At 34.9% G+C, this 21,858-nt stretch overlaps 1 protein-coding gene across 4 annotated transcripts in view; it reads right to left on the reverse strand.

The window, feature by feature from the left end:
- Nucleotides 1-15,956: 15,956 nt before the first annotated feature.
- RBM41 (RNA binding motif protein 41) overlaps nt 15,957-21,858 on the reverse strand; it is a 62,379-nt gene continuing 56,477 nt past the window's right edge. For 2 of the 4 annotated variants that reach the window (XM_023634190.2, XM_001492804.6), the window contains 2 exons: nt 21,382-21,529; nt 15,957-19,761 (listed from right to left, as the gene is read on the reverse strand). In XM_023634190.2, coding sequence (XP_023489958.1) covers nt 19,595-19,761; nt 21,382-21,529 — 315 coding nt within the window. In that variant the 3' untranslated portion in view covers nt 15,957-19,594. The remainder of the gene's footprint in view (nt 19,762-21,381; nt 21,530-21,858) is intronic. The other 2 variants (XM_070257967.1, XM_023634191.2) reach the window with 1 other exon arrangement.

The following is a 21,858-nucleotide window of genomic DNA, read 5'->3' on the forward strand; positions in this document are numbered from 1 at the left end:
AAAACCCTCCTTCGTTGAATTTATAGCTTCTGCACTTCCCTCCCTGAGCAGTACATTTTTTCTGATCCTTTGAAAGTGATTCTCCTGATCTGTAAGTCTTATATCATTCCTGAGTTTCTTTGACCCTCAAAAACTGCTTTCAGGGCCACCAGCTGGGAGCCGGAAGGACAGATACTATGATATCTTCTAGGACAACTTAAAGCCTGGCGCCTTTAAGGGGAAAGTACCACTTCCAAGCTGTAGGTTTATTTCTTTTAATAATAACATGGTTATAATATTTGTTAAATATGGATGGAATAATAACAATAGCCACGAATATGTGACAGGACCCCCATGGGCATCCCTTGCTCTTACTCCAGGTCTACCAGTGCATCCCCTAAATAAATGCAAGCCCACACAGCATTAATAAAACTGCATTTCTGGTAGGAAAGAGTTTTCTTCCCCTCCCCTCTCTTTCTCGCCTCTTCTTGGGGGCTGGAGGCAGGTAGCATATTAACATATCAGCAAACTGTCAGTAATATCAACTGAAGGTCTATTTGTTTCTCAGACCTCTAAGAAACTAAAGCACCTACATAAAGTTGTCTCAGGTGGGAAACTCAAGAGTGGAAACATAGCGGGTAGGAGCAAGACTTAAGAAGATCTCCTGGAAGTAGAAGAGATGGAGGAGAAAGGTGGGACTCCCAAATGCCCCTTGGAGGAAAACTTTGGACTGACTGATGATTTGATGGAGAAAAATTAAGCAAGGTTGGTCTCATCCTGTTAACTCTGTGCATCAGTGATTGGCTAGCAGTGAAATCTGATTCCTGGTAATGACCTTCCTTATACCTTCCCAAATGCTGTTTCACAAAAAGGGGTTGATATTGGGGATACTGGGGGGTACCAAAGATACTAGGGGAAACAAGGAAAGAGTTTATATCATGCATCTTTCTGAAACTTCATAAAGACAGTTGTCAAACACTTTCTCAATGAATAATTCTTCTCATCCACTCCAATCCTTTCTTCTCCTTCTTCACAGAAACTATTTCTCAAGGCTACCCAAATTATTCATAGATTCCCAACTCTTATCTTCATCTTGGCACTCCACTTACCTAGAGAAAAGCCTAGTGGTCAGTCAAAAAGCAATAATCTACTCTTAGAAGTCATGCACCATGAGGATCTTTCCTTCATCCTACTGGCTTTTCAAAGTACTTTACCCAGGAAAGATTAGTCCCATATATCTTACACATAATTTTATTGAAATGTTACTGTAGTGCTAGGCCTTTTATACACATTTATATTATTCACATTTTCAGATTTAGTAGAGAATGCCAAATGGCTTTCCAAAGTGGTTATACCAATTTACATTTTTACCAGCAATATATGAGAGTTTCTGTTGCTCTATATCTTCATCATTTGCTCTTGTCACTCTTTAATTTCTGACATTCTGGTGGGTGTGTAGTGGTACATCACTGTTGGTTTTATTTAAACTTCCCTGATGATTAATGATGTTGCACACCTTTTAATATGTTTGTTACTTGTATACCCTCTTTTATTAAGTGCCTATTCAAATCTTTTGCCCATTTTTCTATAGAGTTTTCTCTCTTTCTTACTAACTTATTCTAGTTCTTTATGTATTTTGTATATGAGTCCTTTGTCAGTTATATATTTTCCAAACATTTCATACTCTTTGGCTTGTCTTTTCACTCTTTTAATGGAATAATTTGATGGTCAGAAGTTCTAAATTTTAATGTGTTCCAATTTGTCCATCTTTTCATTTAATGTTTAGGGTTATATTTATTTTCTATTTCAGAAATCTTTGTTATTCCAAAGTCATGAATATATTCTACTATGTTATTCTAGAAGCTTTATTGTTTTACCTTTCATGTTTAGAACTACAATCTACCTTGAAATTGTTTTTGTAAAAGTGTGAGGTTGAGGTCAAGATTCATTTCTTCCTTTATGGATATCCCATTGACCCCTAATGATTATTTTAAAAGAATTTCTTTTCTTGTTCTGCAGTGTCGCCTTTGTCTTGAATCAAATGTCCACATATATGTGGGTATTTTTCTGGACTCTATTCTGTTCTAGTGCTGTATTTGTCTACCTTTTTGAAAGGATCAAATTATCTTTATTAATGTAGTTTTATAAGTCTCACTATCTGATAGTGTCAATCCTTCAATTCAAATCTTTAAGATTGTCTTGGTTGTTCTTGGCTTTTTGCGCTGCTTTATAAATTTGAGAGTCAGGCCGTCAAATTTCCATCAAAAAAAGAGAAGATGAATGTGTGGAGATTTTGATTGGTTGGATAGCATCTATAAATCAATTCAGAGACAACTGCCACCTTTACAATATTGAGTCCTCCAGTCCAGGAACTTAGCAAATTCCTCCATTTGTTTACATCTGCTTCAAATTTTTTTCAATACTATTTTGTAGTTTTCCATGTAGAGGTCTTGCTGGATTAATTCCTGGGTATTTTATGTTATTGTAAATGGTATCCTTAAAAAATTTTATTTATAATTGCTTGTTGATAATATATTGGAATAAAACTGATTTTGCACATTGACCTTTCACCTAGTGCATTTGCAAGATTCACTTATTATAATATTTATATGTAGATTCTTTTGTGTTTCTACATACACATTTATGCAGTCAATACATTTTTTCATGAATATATGTGTATATGTATGTAATACAAATGTCTGCTGGGAGACTGTAGCAAAGGGATGCCTCACATGTGACTGCGAACTAATCTATCAGCTGTGGTTTCCACTCTGCATCTACTTTATTCTTTCCTCTTTTTCTGGATCCTATTAATCTACCTCTGTTACTCAGAAAAGCACCACCACTAACACCACCTATAGTGTCAAATAGGCTGTCTTTAGATGCTTCTAACATGCCCAATCTTTGGAGTTTTGGACCTGGACTGAGTCCCGTGAAGAGGTAAAGGAAAAAGCCTCCCCTTTGCACTGTTTTGCCTGTGTTCTAGAGCCGACTTGCTTGTGCCCAGTGTTTCAGAGCCTTTCTTGAATGCACCCTGCAGCTTCTAGCTCTCTCACTCTTCTCTAACCACAAGTGGTCACTCAGTCCGCAAGGCTGGGGACACATCATATATCATCACCTCTATCCTCTTTCTTCATTTTTTTCAGTTCCTCTTCCCAGAATAAAAAAACAAAAACAAAAGAACAACAACAAAACAACCTCTCATAGTTTATGAATGGAAGCAAACGGATACTGGTATGTGGAGGGTAGCTGCAGCCAATATAAATTTCCCATTATAATTTCACAATAGTAAAATCTTTGTAATCTCTTGGTTTAATTGACCCTTTCTTAGAATGATGCATGTGTTAGATGGGGTTGTGAGTACAAATACACAGAAACTAGCATAATAGAAGGGGGCTATTTGAAAGGCAACTGTAAGGAGGCTAACAAGACTTGAGACCCTTTTAGCATAATAACTCGTAGGAACTATGTTCAAATGTCAGACTGATGAAGGTTGCATTCCTTCATCTCATCTTCCATTCACGTGGATTTAAAGACCTCTCCATCTTCCATGAAAGAACTAGATAGAACAAATGACAAACAACCTGGGTCAAAGACTGAAGCAAACAAAATGTAGGGGCTCGGAGGAGTAAAGCAGAGAGGTTTAAGAGCAGGAGGGGCCTGTGGAGGAATGAGAGGAGATAATGACTCGAAAGAGGGAACAGGTTTCCAAGGAGAAAGGTGACTACATGAGTGGCTCCAAAAATCAAGACAAAGATTCAACATACGTGTAGTGGAGCAGGCAGGATGAGTTGTATAGTGCGGAAAACCTACTTCCAGTTCTCCCACAAGGAGAACTCTCTCCTACACATTCTTATGGATTTTGCGCATGTGGCTGATTGGCGAAGAGTAAGATTTTTCTCTTTTGGAATGCATTTTATGGTGCTCCATTTGGGTATTCAGGGCCCAGTTAGGAGGCTACACTTACCAGTTCTAAGAATATTTGGCTTTGAATGACTGCCAGGGAAGCTGCTGTATTGGCAACACTCTTCATTGAATGCAGAGAGTAAAAGTTTCACATTTGACTCTGGTGCCCTTAGTCATCCTCAGCCCCAAACTAGATCCTATGTCTATAGTTCTTTCCTTCCCCAAATGTCTAATGCCATCATATAAAACTCTCACAACTATGGGAATAGCATTCTTGAGGTCTAACCAGTTGTTCCCATTGCCCTTGCACAGGGCGTAATGCAATATACCATTAATCAGTACTCGTTTATGCTATTCTTCCAGCAAAATATTTATTCCTCTGGAGATAGCTTATACAGTTTTTCCTAAGAGGCCATTGGTTTTTCCTTTAATCAGCCATTTTAGCTTGCATTTTGTCCATTGTCCTTTCCTCCAGGTCTGACTCCTACTTGGAACGTTGACAAGTTGCTATGACCACAGAGTTGATCCCAACCATAGAATCAATCTCTGGCGGCAGCCACAAGCTTTTGGCTATTTCTCACTCAGGAAAGTGTCCTATACTTTGGGAGCTACAGATAGTCCTGAACCATTCATTGGAAATAGTTTCAATAGCTCATTGGTATGCATTATGAGAGACAGCATCAACATCTTAATCTTGAGTTCAGATCTATAGAAAATATTGTATTGAATAATAAAATTAAGTTGTATTAGTGCTACTTCCAATAGCACCTACGTTGGCTTTGGTAATCACATAGACAAGCAGTAAATCTGAAAAGGCACACCATAAATATATTCTCTGTAAGAGCCCATTTTAAAGTCAAGAATTCTATTTTGTGAATTGAATATTGAGTCTTACCTTCAGACAGAGTTATACTGGCAATAGTTATATGTTATCTCTTCATAATTTTCCTGATAAACCACAATCTTTATGTAAAAAGGATGTTAAACACAGGGTTTGATGAGATCAACGAGGACAGGAGCCTAAGCAGGTCATCAATGTCTTATATACCTACCTACAGGAGTTTTCCTGCCAATCCCTAAAGGGGTAAGATGACCTGTCTACTCTCTATCTGATCATTAAACTGCCCCATTTTTAATCTGATAACTCTAAGTTGGTTCATGAAGGAGTTTCACAAATCCAAGAGGATCCTTAATTTTCTGTAATTGGTGAACAGGGCCAGTTAATAAGAGTGAAAATATTTTTATAATCTTGATGACCTCTGGTTGTGGCACAATATACCCTACGTAATCCAGTACTGGTAGAGATGGCGTTTGTCAATGGATACTTTCAGGCTTGCACCTTCCAAGTGGTCCTATACTAGAAACAGTCATCATTCATTTTTCTCCAAGTTCTTGGCTAATATGATTATGCCACCTAAATAAACTAACACCTCTAGGTAGTTCAAATTACCAGTCATTTTTCCATCAACTGCTGGAACACAGCAGCTCCTCCTTCAAGATAATTTATGACAGGCTTTCAGACTTGTAGAATCTCACAGAACAGATGAAAGCTTTTCTGTTGTTGTTCACTTCATCCATAGGTATTTGATAATACTTACACCCTCAGGCCAACAAACATTAACTCATTACAATCCTATGAGAAAGTTGCTGTTATCTCTTTTCACAGATGAGGAAAACTAAGGCATAGAAAGTTTAACTAGCCCAAGCTCACACACTAGTTAATGGTGGAGCTGAGATTTGAACCCAGACCCAGAGTCTGTGCTCTAAATTTCTACTTTTCAAAATTTCTAGATAGTTTGTTAAATGAGAAAAGATTCCTTTAACTCTCTTATGCTTGTCACCTTGAGCACAGCCCACATTTCATTCACAGAGGGAGAAAATCATACTCATGGCTTAGAACTTCCTCCTCAATCTCACCATTCTCTCTTTAGGTATTAGTAGGTCCTCCTAATTAAAACTCACATGAAGAAATAAAGAACACTGGTAAAGGCAAGTACCCAGGTAAATATAAAATCCAGTATTACGGTACTGGTTTTTATGTCCTCTATTTTTCCTATGTTATTTAAAAGACAAATGCATAAACCAATATTTAGAAATTTACATAAATAGACACACAGTGTATAAAGATGTGATTTGTGGAAATAATAATATAAACGGAAGAGGTTGAGACATATAGGAGTGGAGTGTTTGTATACTATTGAAACTAAGTTTGTATTATTAAAACTGGTTGTTACAAATTTGGGATGTTAACTGGAATCCTCACGATAACTACTAAGAAAATAACCAAAAAGTATACAGAAAAGTAAAGAAGGGAATCAAAATGGTACACTACAAAACATCAACTAAATGTGGAAAAAGGGCAGTAAAGGAAGAATTAGGGGAAAAAAAAGCATATAAAATATATAGAAAACAGATAACTGAAGTAATTCCTTCTTATCAGTAATTACTTTAAATGTAAATGAATTAAATTCTCCAATTAAAAGGAAAATATTTGAATACTGGATAGAAAAACATGATCCATCTAAATACTTTGTATAAGAGACTCATTTTAGATGCAAAGACACAAAGAGTTTGAAAGTAAAAGGATGGAAAAAGGTATACCATGCAGATAGTAACCATAAGAGAGTTGGGGTGCCTATATCATCAGACAAAGTAGAATTTAAGTAATAAAGCGTTATAAGATACAAAGAAGGACATTAAATATTGATAGAAGTTTCAATGATTCGAGAAAATACAACAATTATAAACATACAGGTACCTAAAAACAAAGCCCCCAAAATATAAAACAAAAATTGATAGAATTCAAGGGAGAAATAGACAATCTTACAATAATAGTTGGAGTCTTTAATACCCCACTTTTAGTAATGGATAGAATAACCACACCGAACAAAAAGAAAACAGAAGACTTGAACAACACTGTTAACCAATTAAATCTATCGAACATATACAGAACACTCTACCCAACAAGGACAGAACGCACATTCTTATCAACTGCACATGGAACATTCTCCATAACAGACCATATGTCAGGCCACAAAAATATGTCTTCATAAATTTAAAAGACTGAGTTCTTAGAAAGTACATTTTCTGACCACAATGGAATGAAGCTAGAAAACTAGAAAACTCACAAATATGCAGAAATTTAAAAGCACACTCTTACAAACAATGGGTCAAAGAAGAAATCACAAGGAAAATTAGAAAACACCTTGAGGTGAGCAAAAATGAAAACAGAACATAACAAACTTGTGGGATGCAGTGAAAGCAGCGCTTAGAAGGAAATTTATAACAGTAAACACCTACATTAAAAAACGAAAAAAGATCTCAAATTAATAATCTAACTGTACATCTTAAGGAACTAGAAAAAGAAGAGTAAACTAATCCCAAAACTAGCAAATGGGAAAAAATAATAAAGATCAGAGTGGAGATAAATGAAATAGCAAATAGAAAAACAACAGAGAAAATATGTAGAGGATCTATATGCTGAAAACTATAATACCTCTCTCTATTCACCTTATACAAAACTTACCTCATAATGGATCATAGATCTTAACATAAAATGTAAAACTATAAGGGCTGGCCCCATGGCCAAGTGGTTAAGTTCACGCACTCCGCTTTGGTGGCCCAGGGTTTCACTGGTTTGGATCCTGGGCGTGGAGAGGGCATTGCTCATCAGGCCATGCTGAGGCGGCATCCCACATAGCACAACCAGAAGGACCTACAACTAGAATATACAACTATGTACTGCGGGGCTATGGGGAGAGGAAGAAGAAAGAAGATTGGCAACAGATGTTAGCTCAGGTGCCAATCTTAAAAAAAAAGTAAAACTATAAAACTTGTAGAAGAAAATAGGAAAATACAGTAGGACTTCAAAACCTGGGGTTGGGCAAAGAGTTCTTAGACATGATAGCAAAAGTAAGATCTATAGGAGAAAATAATTGATACACTGGACGCCATCAAAATTAAAAACTTTTGCTCATAAAGAAAATTGACAAGCTAAATATTTGGAGAAAATATTTGCAAATCACACACGTGGCAAAGGAATTGTGTAGAGAATACATAAAAAATTGTCAAAACTCAATAAGAAGGAGATCAAGATTAGCATCAACATTAAGTCATGCAGATAGCATGTACCTTTGATGTGATGTGATGAAATGGCACTTTACCTCTGTGCTTTTCTTCCTCAAATTCCAGTCTAATCATGAGAAGAACATTGGAAAAAAATAAGTTGATGGACATTCTACAAAATACCTGAACAGTACTCCTCAAAATTTCGAAGGTCATTGAAAACAAGAAATGTCTAAGAAACTGTCACAGCCAAGAGAAACTTAAGGAGACATGATGACTAAACGTAAAGTGTATTCTGGATGCGATCCTGGAACAGCAAAAGAACATTAGATGAAAACTAAGGATATCTGAATAAAGTGTAGATTTAATACATCAACATTGGTTCATTAACTGTAGCAAGTGTACCAAACTAATGTAAGGTGTTAATAATAGGGAAAACTAGGCGTGCGGGTGGAGTATATGAGACCTCTCTGTACTATTTTTGCATTTTTTTTCTGTAAATCTAAATAAAGTCCTTTTTCCCTGGACTTTTCATCATTCACACTAGTCTCTATAGTCACCTCAGTTGCTCCAGGTTTCCTCTTCTTACTGACTTAGGACTCAAGCATTTTTCTTCTCACCTTTCCATATCATGTGCACCATGGGAAGGAGCAAAGAATCTGTCCTTATATGGAAAACTAGAGCTTTCGCTATATCCATCTCAGGATAGCTCCTGCCTTCACCAGTGTGAGGTGAGTCTTCATCTTCCTTTTCGTCGCTCCCTTTTTTGACTGTCTCCCATCCAAATACTAACCAGGCCCAACCCTGCTTAGCCTCCAAGATCAGATGAGATCGGGTGTGTTCAGGGTCGTATGGCCATAGACTTGACTGTCTTTAAACAGTTTCTCCAGCCTTAAACCCTAAGCAGATACCCTTGTTTCCTCACACCTTGCTATGTAGGAAGGAACAGTACAGTTGGCCCTCCCTGCCCATGGGCTTTGCAACCACAGATTCAAACAATCACAAATGGTTGCATTTGTACCGAACATGTACAGACTTTTTCTTATCATTCCTTAAACAATACACTATAAAAACTATTTACACAGCATTTACATTGTATTAGGTATAATAAACAATCTAGAGGTGATTTAAAGCACACAAAAGGATGAATGTAGGTTATATGCAAATACTATGCCATTTTAAATAAAGGACTTGAGCCATCCGTGGATTTTGGTATCCTGGGGGTCCTGGAACCAGTCCGCCATGGATACCAAAAGACAACTATATTCTGCACATCCCTGTGGCTCTCAGCACTCCTAAAGGCCAGCTCATGAGTCTTCAAACATTTGGTCTTTCTAACTGAAGCTTTACTTCCCTGGATAATATGCATTAAAGTTTTTGATCCTCTGTCTTCTCATTTCTACATCTGGTATATGCCACTCCTGCTGCATTTCAGTAGCATGTCCCAAGTTTATATGCTTCTTTCCTTGGTGCTGATACAGGACTCCCTGAGAATGTCCTCAGTTCTTCATCCTTTATGATCCACAAGAGGCTAAACTGCTTTCCGCATCAATTGTCCCAATAACAGGTCTAACTTTTCATGTGAAATGACTAGGCTTTGGGCTGTGCTGTAGAAGCATCTTCATACCCAAGGAATGCAGGCATAGCAAATAACACCTGTCCCTCCCTCTCTAGACACAGATTCAGTCTTTTTAAAAATTTAGAGTCCTAGAGAGGAGCCTTAAAAATTACTTGCCATGTGCTCCACTTACCCCTTTCCTTTTCTGATACTTCTCATGGCCTGTAGAATAATACCTTTAGGAAATGTTAGTAAGGCCACATTCACATAGTTTTCCCTCCTGAATAACTACCAGTCACTATATATTTTCTTACTAAATGAATTTGTGAGTTAATGGAAATATAGCTATTATATATTAAGTGAAAAATCAAGTTATGAGACATGCAAAAATTATCCTTCCTCTGTAAAAAAAAAATCATATATATTTAAATATGCCTAGACGCATAGAAGAAAAGTTTGGAATTGTACACAAAAAACTTTTTAATAATAGTTTACCTCTGGAGAATTTTTAAAAATTATTTACTTTTTACATTTATTATTTATTGTTTCCTTTCTTCCTGCCCTCGTTTCTTCCATTTCCTTTTTTTGTTCTTTATTCTCTCATTCATTTTCTTTTCCTTTCCACCATAATCGTGTACTACATTTTTAAATAAGGTTTTTTATTTTGGAATAATTTTAGATTTACAGAAAGTTTGCAAAGATAGTACATAGTTTCAGTTTCTTTTAATATTATCATCTTATATTACAGTGGCATATTTTTCAAAGCTAAGAAACCAACAACGGTACCTTACTAACTAAGCTTCAGACTTTAATCATATTTTACCATTTTTTCCATCAATTCCATTTTCATTTCCAGGATTTAATCCAATATACCACATTGCATTTATTTGTCATGTCTCCTCAGTCTGCTCTGGTCTGTGAGAGTTTCTTTCCTTTTTTTCGTTACCTTGACAGTTTTGAGTAGCCATAGTCAGGTATTTTGTAGAATGTCCCTCAATTTGTGTTTATCTGATTTTTTAAAAATCATGATTAGACTAGGGTTATGAGTTTTGGGAAAAAAATACCACAGAAGTGATGTGTCCTCTTTGCCTCACATCAGGAGTACATTGATAGCAACATGACTATCACTGCTGATGTTAACCTTGGTCACTTGGTTAAGGCAGTGTTTCCCAAGGTTCTCCACATTCAAGTTTACTATTTTTCCCTTTCCTTTTCCAGTATGTATTAGTTTTATAGTAAAACAACTAATAACATATTTTTAAAAGTAGAAAAAATTATGCCAAGGACCAAATGACTCCCTGCAGATTAGTGGCTTCCCAACCTGTCCAGAGCCTTTTCCAGGAGAGTCACACACTGAAAATGTTATTTCCCAGAGAACAGAGGAAAACGACTTACTGGAAACTTCTTTTTTATTTACTTTTCTGACAAAATTAAATTTCACTCATACCCTTTCTATGTTTTCCCCAGGAATATAGGACTTGCTTTGTTGAAGTAGTTGGAGTAGTAATGGAAAAAGAAGGTTTCCACTTTGCTTCACAGCAATCTAAAAACGGATGATTTGAACTTGATTCTTGGCAGTAGCGGAAGGTAGTTCCACGAGGATCCTAGACCACAGCTGTGCCGAATGCACCTTTGCACGGAGGGGACGGCACCCCAGAATGTTTTTCTTCACAACTGAAATGACACAGCAGGCCTCATTCTGGTGAAAGTTTAAATTTAAATGGTTAATCCTCTGTGGGGAAATCACCGTTTCCCTAAAGGGATAGAGAAGAGCGGCTTTGTTCCCCGGGTAGTTCAATCCTTTCATTTCAGTTAGGAAGAGAAATGATCTGGTTTTTTGCCAAAGAATATTGTATAGTGTTTAAAAGCATAAACTTGCTTTGGATCCATTATTTATGATGTGTGTAGGTCCCTTAACGTTTCTGAGACAGATTTCTCATCTGTAAAAATTTGGAATAATAAAAAATCGTATCTAGCTCATAGGATGAGGAATATTGTCTTTCTGTTGTATTGACACTTTTATTAGGGTTTATGAGAATTATACTAATTGTATTAATTTATTAAACCAATATTTATTGCTCACCTGCCACAGGCCAGGTTTTGTTCTAGGCTCTAGATGTATTGTAATGTACTCAGCTTTAGCAGCTGTGTGGCATTGAAATATCCAACTATTACTGTAGAACCGCCTGGATTTCCCTCCAATTCTGTAAATTGTTGCTTCATATATTTTGGAGCTCTGTCGTGAGATGTATATATGTTTATAATTTTCATATCTTGACAGATTTACCTTTTCATCAATATATAATGTCCTTCTTTGTATCTATAACAATTTTTTGACTTAAAGTCTATTTTGTCTGATATTAGCATAGCAGCTGAGCAGATGAGATATATAAGGACAATTCAGGAGAAACTGGAAGAAGTGGAGACAACGACTACAGAGAACTTCAAAAAATTTTGCTGTGAAAAATGAGAAATGAAGCAATTGCTTGATGGGAATGTGAGGTCACGGAAGTTTTTCTTTTCAAATAAACGGGACACACTAGAACATGTTTATATGCTGAGGGAATGATAGATTTGTGATGCAGAGAGCGAGTACAATTGCATATGTTAAGCCCTTGGCAAATCAGGGACTGGTATCCAAAGCACAAATGAAGGGGATGGCCTTTGATAGGAGCAAGGATACTTCACCCATTGTAACGATAATCTGACATTTATGGAGTTCTTACTATGGACCAGATACTATTCAAAACACATGTATTCATTTTAAAAGTGAAAAAAACTAAGGCATAGCAAGTTTAAATAGCTTACTCAAGGTTACACAGCTAGTAAATGGTAGAGTCAGAATTTGAACTCTGGGAGTATTGCATTAGATCCCACACCTTTAACCACTATGCTATACAGATGGTAGATTTGGTAATAGAAAGATAAGGAAGTTCTCATCTGACTGCTTTTCTCAACGAAATATGAAGCAAGGTCAACATCAACATCTATAGATTTATCTCATTCCTTATAATGCCAACATATTTCATCTCATGGTTGTGCTACAATTTCATTATTTAGTCTCCTATTGATGAACTTTTAAGTTGTTCCCAGGTTTTTCTATTACAATGTTGCCATGAATATTCATGTGTATATATCTTTGAGCATATGTATAAGTATTTCTGTATAACAGATTTCTAGATTTTCTAGATCTTCACAATTAAATTTTTAATAGATATTGCCAAATTGTCCTCTCAAAAGGTTATACTCATTTGTACTCCCATCCAAAGTGTATGAGTGTCCGTTTTCCATGTTTCCTTAGAAACATTTGGTGTTATCAATCTTTATAACATTTGACATTCTGACAGGTTATAAAAAGATAACACCTAGTTCCCAGATCTTGGTTTCTAAATACCGTTTTTCCAATAAAAGGTACTAGGGCTCCATGTAGAAATGGTTGATCCCAGCACTGGGGTAGGGAAAATACAATATGAATCTGGAACATCTTGTAGTGCCAGAAAATAAGGAAGTGGTCAAAAATTGAGGACATAGAAGCCCCCAATGACCAAAGCTGAAACAATTTGAGAAGCAAATTAATGACAGTATTAGGTTGTAAGTCATAGAATAAAGTAAACATCCATTAGTCTATGCTGATATAAATAAATGAGTAAATAAATGGGGGAGATGGGACATCTTCCCTACAGAATTTAAATTAATACATATAGAAGGAAAGAAAGAAACAGAAAATCACCATTAGGTAAACACCATAGTAGTAATTGTCACTATCAAGAACCATTGATGAATGAGTGGGTAAAAGTATGATGAGAAACAGGATATTTGAATGGTCTCACTGTATCTTCCTACAAGATACTCATTCATTATAAAGAGGAAAATAGTAACTTTACAGTGAAGAAGCATAGCAGACACCAACTTAACCAAGTGATCAAGGTTAACATCAGTAGTATTAAGACATATCATCAAGCATCTCCTGATACGATGCACTAAAAAGGGCACAACATCACTTCTGTGGTATTCTTACCAAAAATGTATAACCTCAATCTAATAAAGGGAAAACATTAAACCCCAATCAGGGACATTCTACAAAATAACCGGTACTCTTAAACATTGTCAAGTTCATCAAAGACAAAGACAGAGAACTGCTACAGATGGGAACAGAATAAAGATACATAAAACACAATGTGAGATCACAGATTTGATCTTGGATCATAAAAGGCCATTAGTGGGACAAAGGGTAAAAATCAAATGTCTGTAAATTTGTTAATAGTAATATATCAATATTATTTTCCTGGTTTTTATAATTGTACTATGGTTATGTAAGATGCTAACATTAGGTGAAGCTGAGTGAAGGATATATGGGAACTCTTACTATCTTTGTGACATTTTTATGAATCTAAAAAGTTTTTTTTTTTTTTTTACAAAAGAGAGCTCATTGTCCTAATTTGTGTTACTACTCTAAATATTTTTCTTAGTTAATCATTTATATTTCAGTTTCTACAAATTTTCTTTTCATTTAACCACTTTCTTACCTGATTATTGACTTTTGTATATTAAGAAAATTATATACATTGTATGTTCAAGAAATTAACTCCTCATGTGTGACAAATTTTCCAGTTTGTCTTTTGATTGTTTTTTATGGTGGATTTGTGTGTGTATGTGTATAGAGATGTTTTTAACTGACAATTTCTGCTGGCATGTGGGCAGAAAATAAAGAACAGTAGCCAAGTGGCTTCAAGTCTTCAACAGTAATCAGAAGACCACAGAATAAGAACTTTTATGGCAATGACTTTGAGAAACTTTTTCTTTCCTGTTAAAAATTACATTTATTTAAACATTTACACACAGTAAAATCATCCTTTTTGGTGTACAATTCAGGGGGTTTGACAAATGCATACACTCATTTAACTATAATCAAGATGCAGAAAATTTCCATTTTTAAAACAAATTCCTTGTGCTGCCATTTTGTAATCAGTCTCCCATTTTTAACCCCTGACATCCACTGATTTCTTCTCTGATCCTACAATTTTGCCTTTTCCAGAATATCATATAAATGGAAACAAACAGTAAGTAGTCTTTTGAGTTTGGCTTCTTTTTATTAGCAAAATGCATTTGAGATTCATTCAACTTGTTGCATGTATCATAGTTTATCATTGTTTTTATTGCTGAGTAGGATTCCATTGTATGGATATACCACAGTTTGTTTATCTATGCACCAGTTGAGGGACATTCTCCATTTTTACTTTCTTCTGTTGTTAGTGGTCTGTAGGTCTAGTAAAGGGAAGAAGTGAGATTTTCCTCCCAATAGGGAGAAGTTCCTTCTGCCAAGTCCAGATTAGAAGTATGTCCCTGGGTAACATGTGCAAGAGATTATACCAGGATAACTTACTTCTTGGCCTTAAGCTATATTTAATAGTCACACCCACAGTCTTCTGCTCTACCAACTGAGCTATCGAAGGGCTCTCCCTTAAACTATGTTCAAAATTGGAGAGTTAATCCTAAGTGAGCAGTATATCAAAGGAATAAAAGTTTGTCCTGAGTACAGTTAGATGATAACCTCAGAGAAGGCTTGATAAATATTCTGGAAGTCAAGTCATTGGCAGAGTATTTAAAAACAATTTTATTTAAAAAATACTGAAAAAAGTAAAAATTACTCCAAATCACACCACTTTAAAAATTTTATAAAGCAAAAGTCCCCTTTCAGCCTATCCAATCTCACCTCTAAAAGGTTTACAATTTGGTATGTATATTTCCTAGGTTTTTCCTAAATTTATTCAGAAATGTCTCTATACACATATACCATACATATACAAATGCTTTTGTTTACAGAATGAATTCACATTATGCATATTTCTTCCTTTTTAACTTAATACAAAATCCTGGACACCATATAGGTCAGAATGTATTCATAGATGTGTCCTATTATGTTAATGGCTATATAGTATGATACTAAATGGATGTGCCCTAATTTATTTATTCATTCTCCTACTGACAGACATTTGGGTTGTATCTGATTGCTTTGTGATTTTATTGAGATATAACTCACATACCATAGAATTTACCCATTTAAAGTGTACAATTCATGGTTTGCCGTGTATTCACAGAGTTATACAAACACCACCATCAATTTTAGAACATTTTCATCAACCTCTAAAGAAACCTCATTAATTTCAGCTATCACTCAAAGCCTAAGCAACCACTAATCCACTTTCTGTGTCTATATATTTGTTAATGCCAGACATTTCATATAAGTGGAATCACATAATATATAGTCTTTTGTGACTGGCTTCTTTCATTTAGCTTATTTTCAGGGTTCTTCCATATTGTAGCATACATCATAAGTATTCCCTCCTCTTCTACTTTTTGGAAAAGTTTGTGAAGAATTTGTATTAATTCTTCCGTAATGTTTGCTAGAATTCATTTGAGAAGCTATTTGAAACCGGGATTTTCTTTGTGGATTTTTAAAAAAATTACTAATTAACTTCTTAGAGGTCTTTTCAGATTTTCCTTGTTTTTTGTTGCTGTTGGTTTCAGTAGCTTGTGTATTTCTAGGAATTTGTCCATTTCACCTGAGTTATCTAATTTATTGGCATACAATTGTTCATAGTCTTCCTTCATAATCCTTTTCATTTAAGGTTGGTAATAATGTTCCCTCCTTCATTTCTGATTATAGTAATTTGAGTCTTCTTTTTCCTGGTCAACCTAGCAGAAGGTTTGTCATTTTTGTTGATCTTCCTATAGAACCAACTTTTGGTTTTATAGACTTTCTCTACTGTTTTTCTATTCTCTATGCCATTTATTTATCTTTTTTATTTCCTTCCTTTTGCTTACTCTAGGTTGTTTGCTCCTCTTTTTCCAGTGTCTTAAGGTATAAAGTGAGGTTACTGATATGTGATTGTTCTTCTTTTTAAATATAGGTATTTGTACTTATAAATTTCTCTCTAAGCACAGCTTTAGGTGCATCCTGTAAGTTTTGGTATATTGTGTCTTCATTTTCATTCATCTCAAAAGATTTCCTAATTTTCCTTGTGATTTCTTCTCTGACTCATTGGTCATTTAAAACTGTGCCTAATACATATTTGTGAGTTTCCCAACTTTCTGTTATTGATTTCTAACTTTATCCCATCTGGTCAGAGAACATACTTTGCATTTTCGTCCATTTAAATTTATTGAGGTTTGTTTTATGGTCTATGATATGGTCTATCCTGTAGATATTTCATGTGCACTTGAGAGTGTATATTCTTCTCTCGTTAGGTGAAGTGTTCTCTAGATCTTTTTAAGGCTTAGTTAACATATCATGTTGTTCAAGTCTTTTATTTCCTTGTTTATCTTCTGTCTACTTGTTCTATTATTGAAATAGAGCACTGAATTCCCCAACTCTTATTGTAGACTTGTATAATTCTCTCTTCATTTAGTTCAGTTTTTGATTCATGTATTTAGGTGCTCTGTTGTTAGGTGCATATATGCTTATAATTGTTATATCTTTCTGATGGATTGACTCTTACCACTATAAGATGTCACTATCTCTAGTGACATTTTCTGTTTTAAAGTCTATTTTGCCTGAAATTAGTATAGCCATTCCAGTTTTCTTATAGTTTCCATTTGTCCAATATTTTTTCTATCCTTTATCTTCAATCTGTCTGTATCTTTGAATCTAAAGTGTGACTCCAATAAATAGCCGGGGGTAAATCTTGTTTGTTTCTCCAGCCTAACAATCTTTCCTTTTTGATTGGATTGTTTAATCCATTCATATTTATTGTTATTGTTAACATAGGTGGACTTACAATTCCTCTTTTATTGTTTTCTTTGTCTCAAGTTTTTTTGTTTCGTTTTTGTTTCTTTATTCCCCCTTTTGCTTTCTTTTGCACTGAATATTCTCTAATGTAACATTTAAATTTCTATAATAATATTTTCACTATATATTTTCAGTTATTCCGTTAGTGGTTGCTCTACCATACACATCTTAACTGAAATGGCTTCAGATATATACTAATTAAATTCCAATGAGATATAAAAAACTTATTCCTATAAAAACCTATTCCTTTTCTCACTTTTTTATGGTAGTATTGCTATACATATTTCTACATGCTATAAACCCAACAATACTTTGTGATAATTATTACTTAATATAATTTTATGTCTTTTAAAGAAGCTGAGAGAAGTAAAAAAGAGCAAGTATATATTGATAGCTTTTTATATCAATCCTATTTCCTATTTCTTGCTTTCTTCACTTGTTCCTATGGATTTGAGTTACCATCTGGAGTCATTTCTTTAGTCCAATACAGCTTTGCTTCCACTCACCTCCTTTGTCCTGTTATTGGCAAATATATTACAGTTTTACATGTTATAGGCCCCACAATGCAAATATATACATATTGTTTCATAAAACTGCCTTTTAAATCAATTAACAGAAGAAAGGAAAAACGCATTTAGACTGTCTTTTATAATTACATAATTACTTTTACTCATGCTATTTTTTTTGTATGTATAGATTCAAATTACTGTCTGAGGTCACTTTCTTTCCACTTGAAGAACTTCCTTTAATATTTCCTGTAGTTAGGTCTGCCAGCAACAAATTCTCCATTTTTGAATATGTGGGGATGTCTTTATTTCATCTTTATTTTTGAAAAACAGCTTTATTGGATATAGGATTCTCTACTGACAGTTTTTTCCTCTGAGCACTTTGAATATATTATCCCACTGCCACCTCCATTTTTTCTGATGAACAGTCAGCTGTTAATCTTATTGGGGTTCCCTTGTAAGTTATACTTCATTTTTCTCATGTTGCTTTAAAGAGTTTGTCTTTGGGTTTTAGCATTTTATTATGATGTGTCTATGGGTTTCTTCTTGTTTATCCTACTTGGGGTTCACTGAGATTTGTGGATGTGTAAGTAATGTTTCTCATCAAATTTGGGACGTTTACAGCCATTATTAATTGAAATATTTTTTCTGCTTCTTTCTCATCTCTTTTTCTGGTACTCCTAAGTATGTTGGAGTACATAATGGTCCTATATGCTGTTCAATTTCTTTTTCTTTCTGTTCTTCAGCCCAGATAATATCATCTCATTTAATCCTTACAACCCAATGAGGTAAGTAGTATTATCATCCTCATTTTATAGATGAGAAAACTGAGGCTCAGATTAAGTGAGTTGCGAAGGTCACAGAGCAGTTAAGTGAGGCTATGAAGTTCAAACACAGGTCTGACTCCAAAGTTTGTACTACTTCCTCTGTACCATATCATGTTCTATGTCCAGCAAGTATAAACAAACAACTGTGGGATCTGGGGCTGGCGGACTCTCTTCTAGAGAACTTTCTTCCCACTCTCCTTTAGTATTCTTTGCTAGTATGCTCTTCTTCTAAAATTCATCTACCTAATACCTAACACATATTAGACATTTACTCAATGTTTATTGCTTTGAATTCAATGATTACTCAATGGTAGCTAGCTTAAATGACCATGAGAACATCAATATTTTAATCTAAATGCTTTCATTAGAAAAATATATAGTTTTCTGAAGACACCGATAACTTAATGGGGAAGCATTCATTAAATAAGTGGACTGACTTATGAAACTATCTACTGTTACTGTTGATAGTTCTCATTTAACAGTATTTGTTGATGTTTAGGCCTGGGGTCCTGGTCATTTATTGACTAGGTGAATAAAATTAGGGACAAATGGGCTCTAGTAAATAAACATTTCAACATTTAATTCACTATTTAGTTCTGTATATAGGAGGCAGTCTTGGAAAGAATGTTATCTCTAGGGACAAATATTTAAGACCCCAGATAAATTATAAAGATTAAAAAAATCCTTGGAAATAATCCTTTGTAATTTATCCTGAGAAAATGATACTCTTTTTACCCTACCCTTCATACTCAGCATACTGTCTGTCATATATAGTCTTTGATTACAGAAAATGTTTTCTACCTATTCTTTCCAAAATCTGAATAGGATTATCTAAATTAGGTTCTTCTCTCCCTTAGTTAGTTTTTCTTCTTCGATTCCAAACAAGTTGCTACCTATACACAAATCCTAGATCCAAGATTCTGATGCAAGAAAGACCTCTTGAGACTCACAATCTATATATCTTCTAGCTACCACTGATTTCTGTACTTTTATCTGTAGCAGATGGTATGACAGAAGCAGCCTGGAGATTTGACCGTTGCTTTTTGTTCTTTCCAAATTCTATCACCAATATTTTCCCACGCAGTTTATATCCATTTACTAGATGCAATGCTTGCCATGCTATCTCCTTATCTAAAAGAGAAAGATAAAACATCAATTTACATAGGGCTTAATAATTCAATTCTATTCCAAGTCTAGCTTATGTTGTTTTGCCTTGGAATTAAATGTAAGTTATAAGGCCACATAGTTATTTGATTTTATTATCTTTTCCATAATCTCAAATTTATACAACTCAGCAAGATTAAACTAATGGCTAAGAATAATGACAATCTTTAAATGGATATTTGAGAGTGTCTCCTAATTCAAATATATAGGTAAAGAAACAAGGATATAGACAGTGTGCTAAAGAGGGCTAAGCTATAACTAACAATACATGAGCCTCTATCTTAGATAACAAATTATAGGTATTGTAAGAATGAAATCATTTTCAAAATGGGCAACACAAAAAAAGGAAGTTATCATGGTATTGAAGACATTTTCCTACTTTTTTCTTTTGATAGGAGAGTCATTGTGGGAGTCCTGATTGGGATAAATAAGTTTAAGAATTCTTGTGGGCATACGGAAGTTTGAGGCGTGAGAGTATATACTGTATAGCAGGAGCATTCAACTTATGGGTCTCAGAGCCTGAATGTGGGAAGTTAGGAAGGAGTGGAATTATTGCCCAGAGTCTGTGAAATTATAAGCAGACAAGCAATGTCTTTAAACTGAATCAATTTATGCCTCACATATGTGTGTACCACAAATTTTCAAATGTAGATAGCTGCTGTTATGATCAGTAAAACAACTATCCATTTAAAAGTACTTAGTTTATAAAGCCTTTTCATTACATATTTTTAAATTAATGGATCATATTAGATGAAGGTCCTTAAAATATGTTTTAAGTTTAAAAAGGGTCTTTACACTTAAAAAGACTGGAAACCACTAGTGTAGAGAATCCACAAACCTTCAATAGGATAGGAAAGATGGCACAAGACTGTATAAAAAGAGTGGAGGAGAGTTTGGTACTGCTCATATGTAAAAGCACTTGCCTATACATACATTACTAGGCTGTTTATAAATGATGATAGTGTAGGGATAATTAATGGTACAGCTCCTACCCAGCCTTCACCAAAACAGAGTAGTCTGGTCTGTCATAGAAACTGAAATTCCTATATTATTCCTCCCTTTGGATTAGGATACTGAAGTCAATTATTAAGATGCAAAAAATAGTTAAAAGAATATATTATCATTCACTAGTTACATATGAATTACTAGTGAATTAGTGTATTAGCTTGGAGTCTCTTAGTCCTAAAGGAGTAGGGCATAAGGCAAGTACAAGTGTTCTAATCAGAATACCAATACATTACTAAATAATATAATTATAACTTGGACTAGAAATACCATTATCAGCAAAGGGCAAGTAAATTTTGATAAAGTGAGAAGGAAGTGCTATGATTGGGGATAATTGAGGACGATGGGGTAAGGTGGTCATGCACAGTCAATGGAGGAGAGGAAGCACAGAAGAGAGGATAGAGGAACATTGAAAACATAGTTTCCTTACTTCTCTTCCCTTATTTCCATATGCTTGTTCAAGCACATGCTTCTCATGTGCTATGGAGAAATCAAAGGGCTATATCTAAAGTAGAGAGGGTATAAGTAGTCTCTAATGAACTAATTTTGCAACTAAGTAATTATCCAGGAGAAGCTACTTACTGGGGAAGGTGATAAAAGCTTGCCCCCTCATTCGTCCAGTCATCATTCGGAATTGAATTGGAGGTCCTTTTTTCTCCTGGAACCGAGCGAACAATGAGACAAGATCTCTTTCGGTCACTCGAGGGCTAAGGTTCTTCAGGTATAACACCTAATATAAACCGAGGATCAACAGAAATATCACATGAGGGAGGTAAGGCAACTATTGCATGGTGGTTAGAATTAGTTGGTTTCAGATAAAGATGGTAGATTGAATACATGCATCTAATTCACTCCCTCCAGAAAACTCTCTAAAACCATAGGGATTTTTTTTTTTTAAACACAAATCTACAAGGTCAGGAAGAGCAACAAAAGGAGATAATAGCAACATTATTCTGGAGGCTGGAAAATAATTGGATGAATGTATTTAAGAAAGTTGAATCTTAAACGAGCAGTGGGGAAAGACAGAAACCAACCCAATGTACACCCAAGAATCTTCAA

Source organism: Equus caballus, chromosome X, assembly GCF_041296265.1.
Source record: "Equus caballus isolate H_3958 breed thoroughbred chromosome X, TB-T2T, whole genome shotgun sequence".
In the NCBI taxonomy this organism is placed as follows: Eukaryota; Metazoa; Chordata; class Mammalia; order Perissodactyla; family Equidae; genus Equus; species Equus caballus.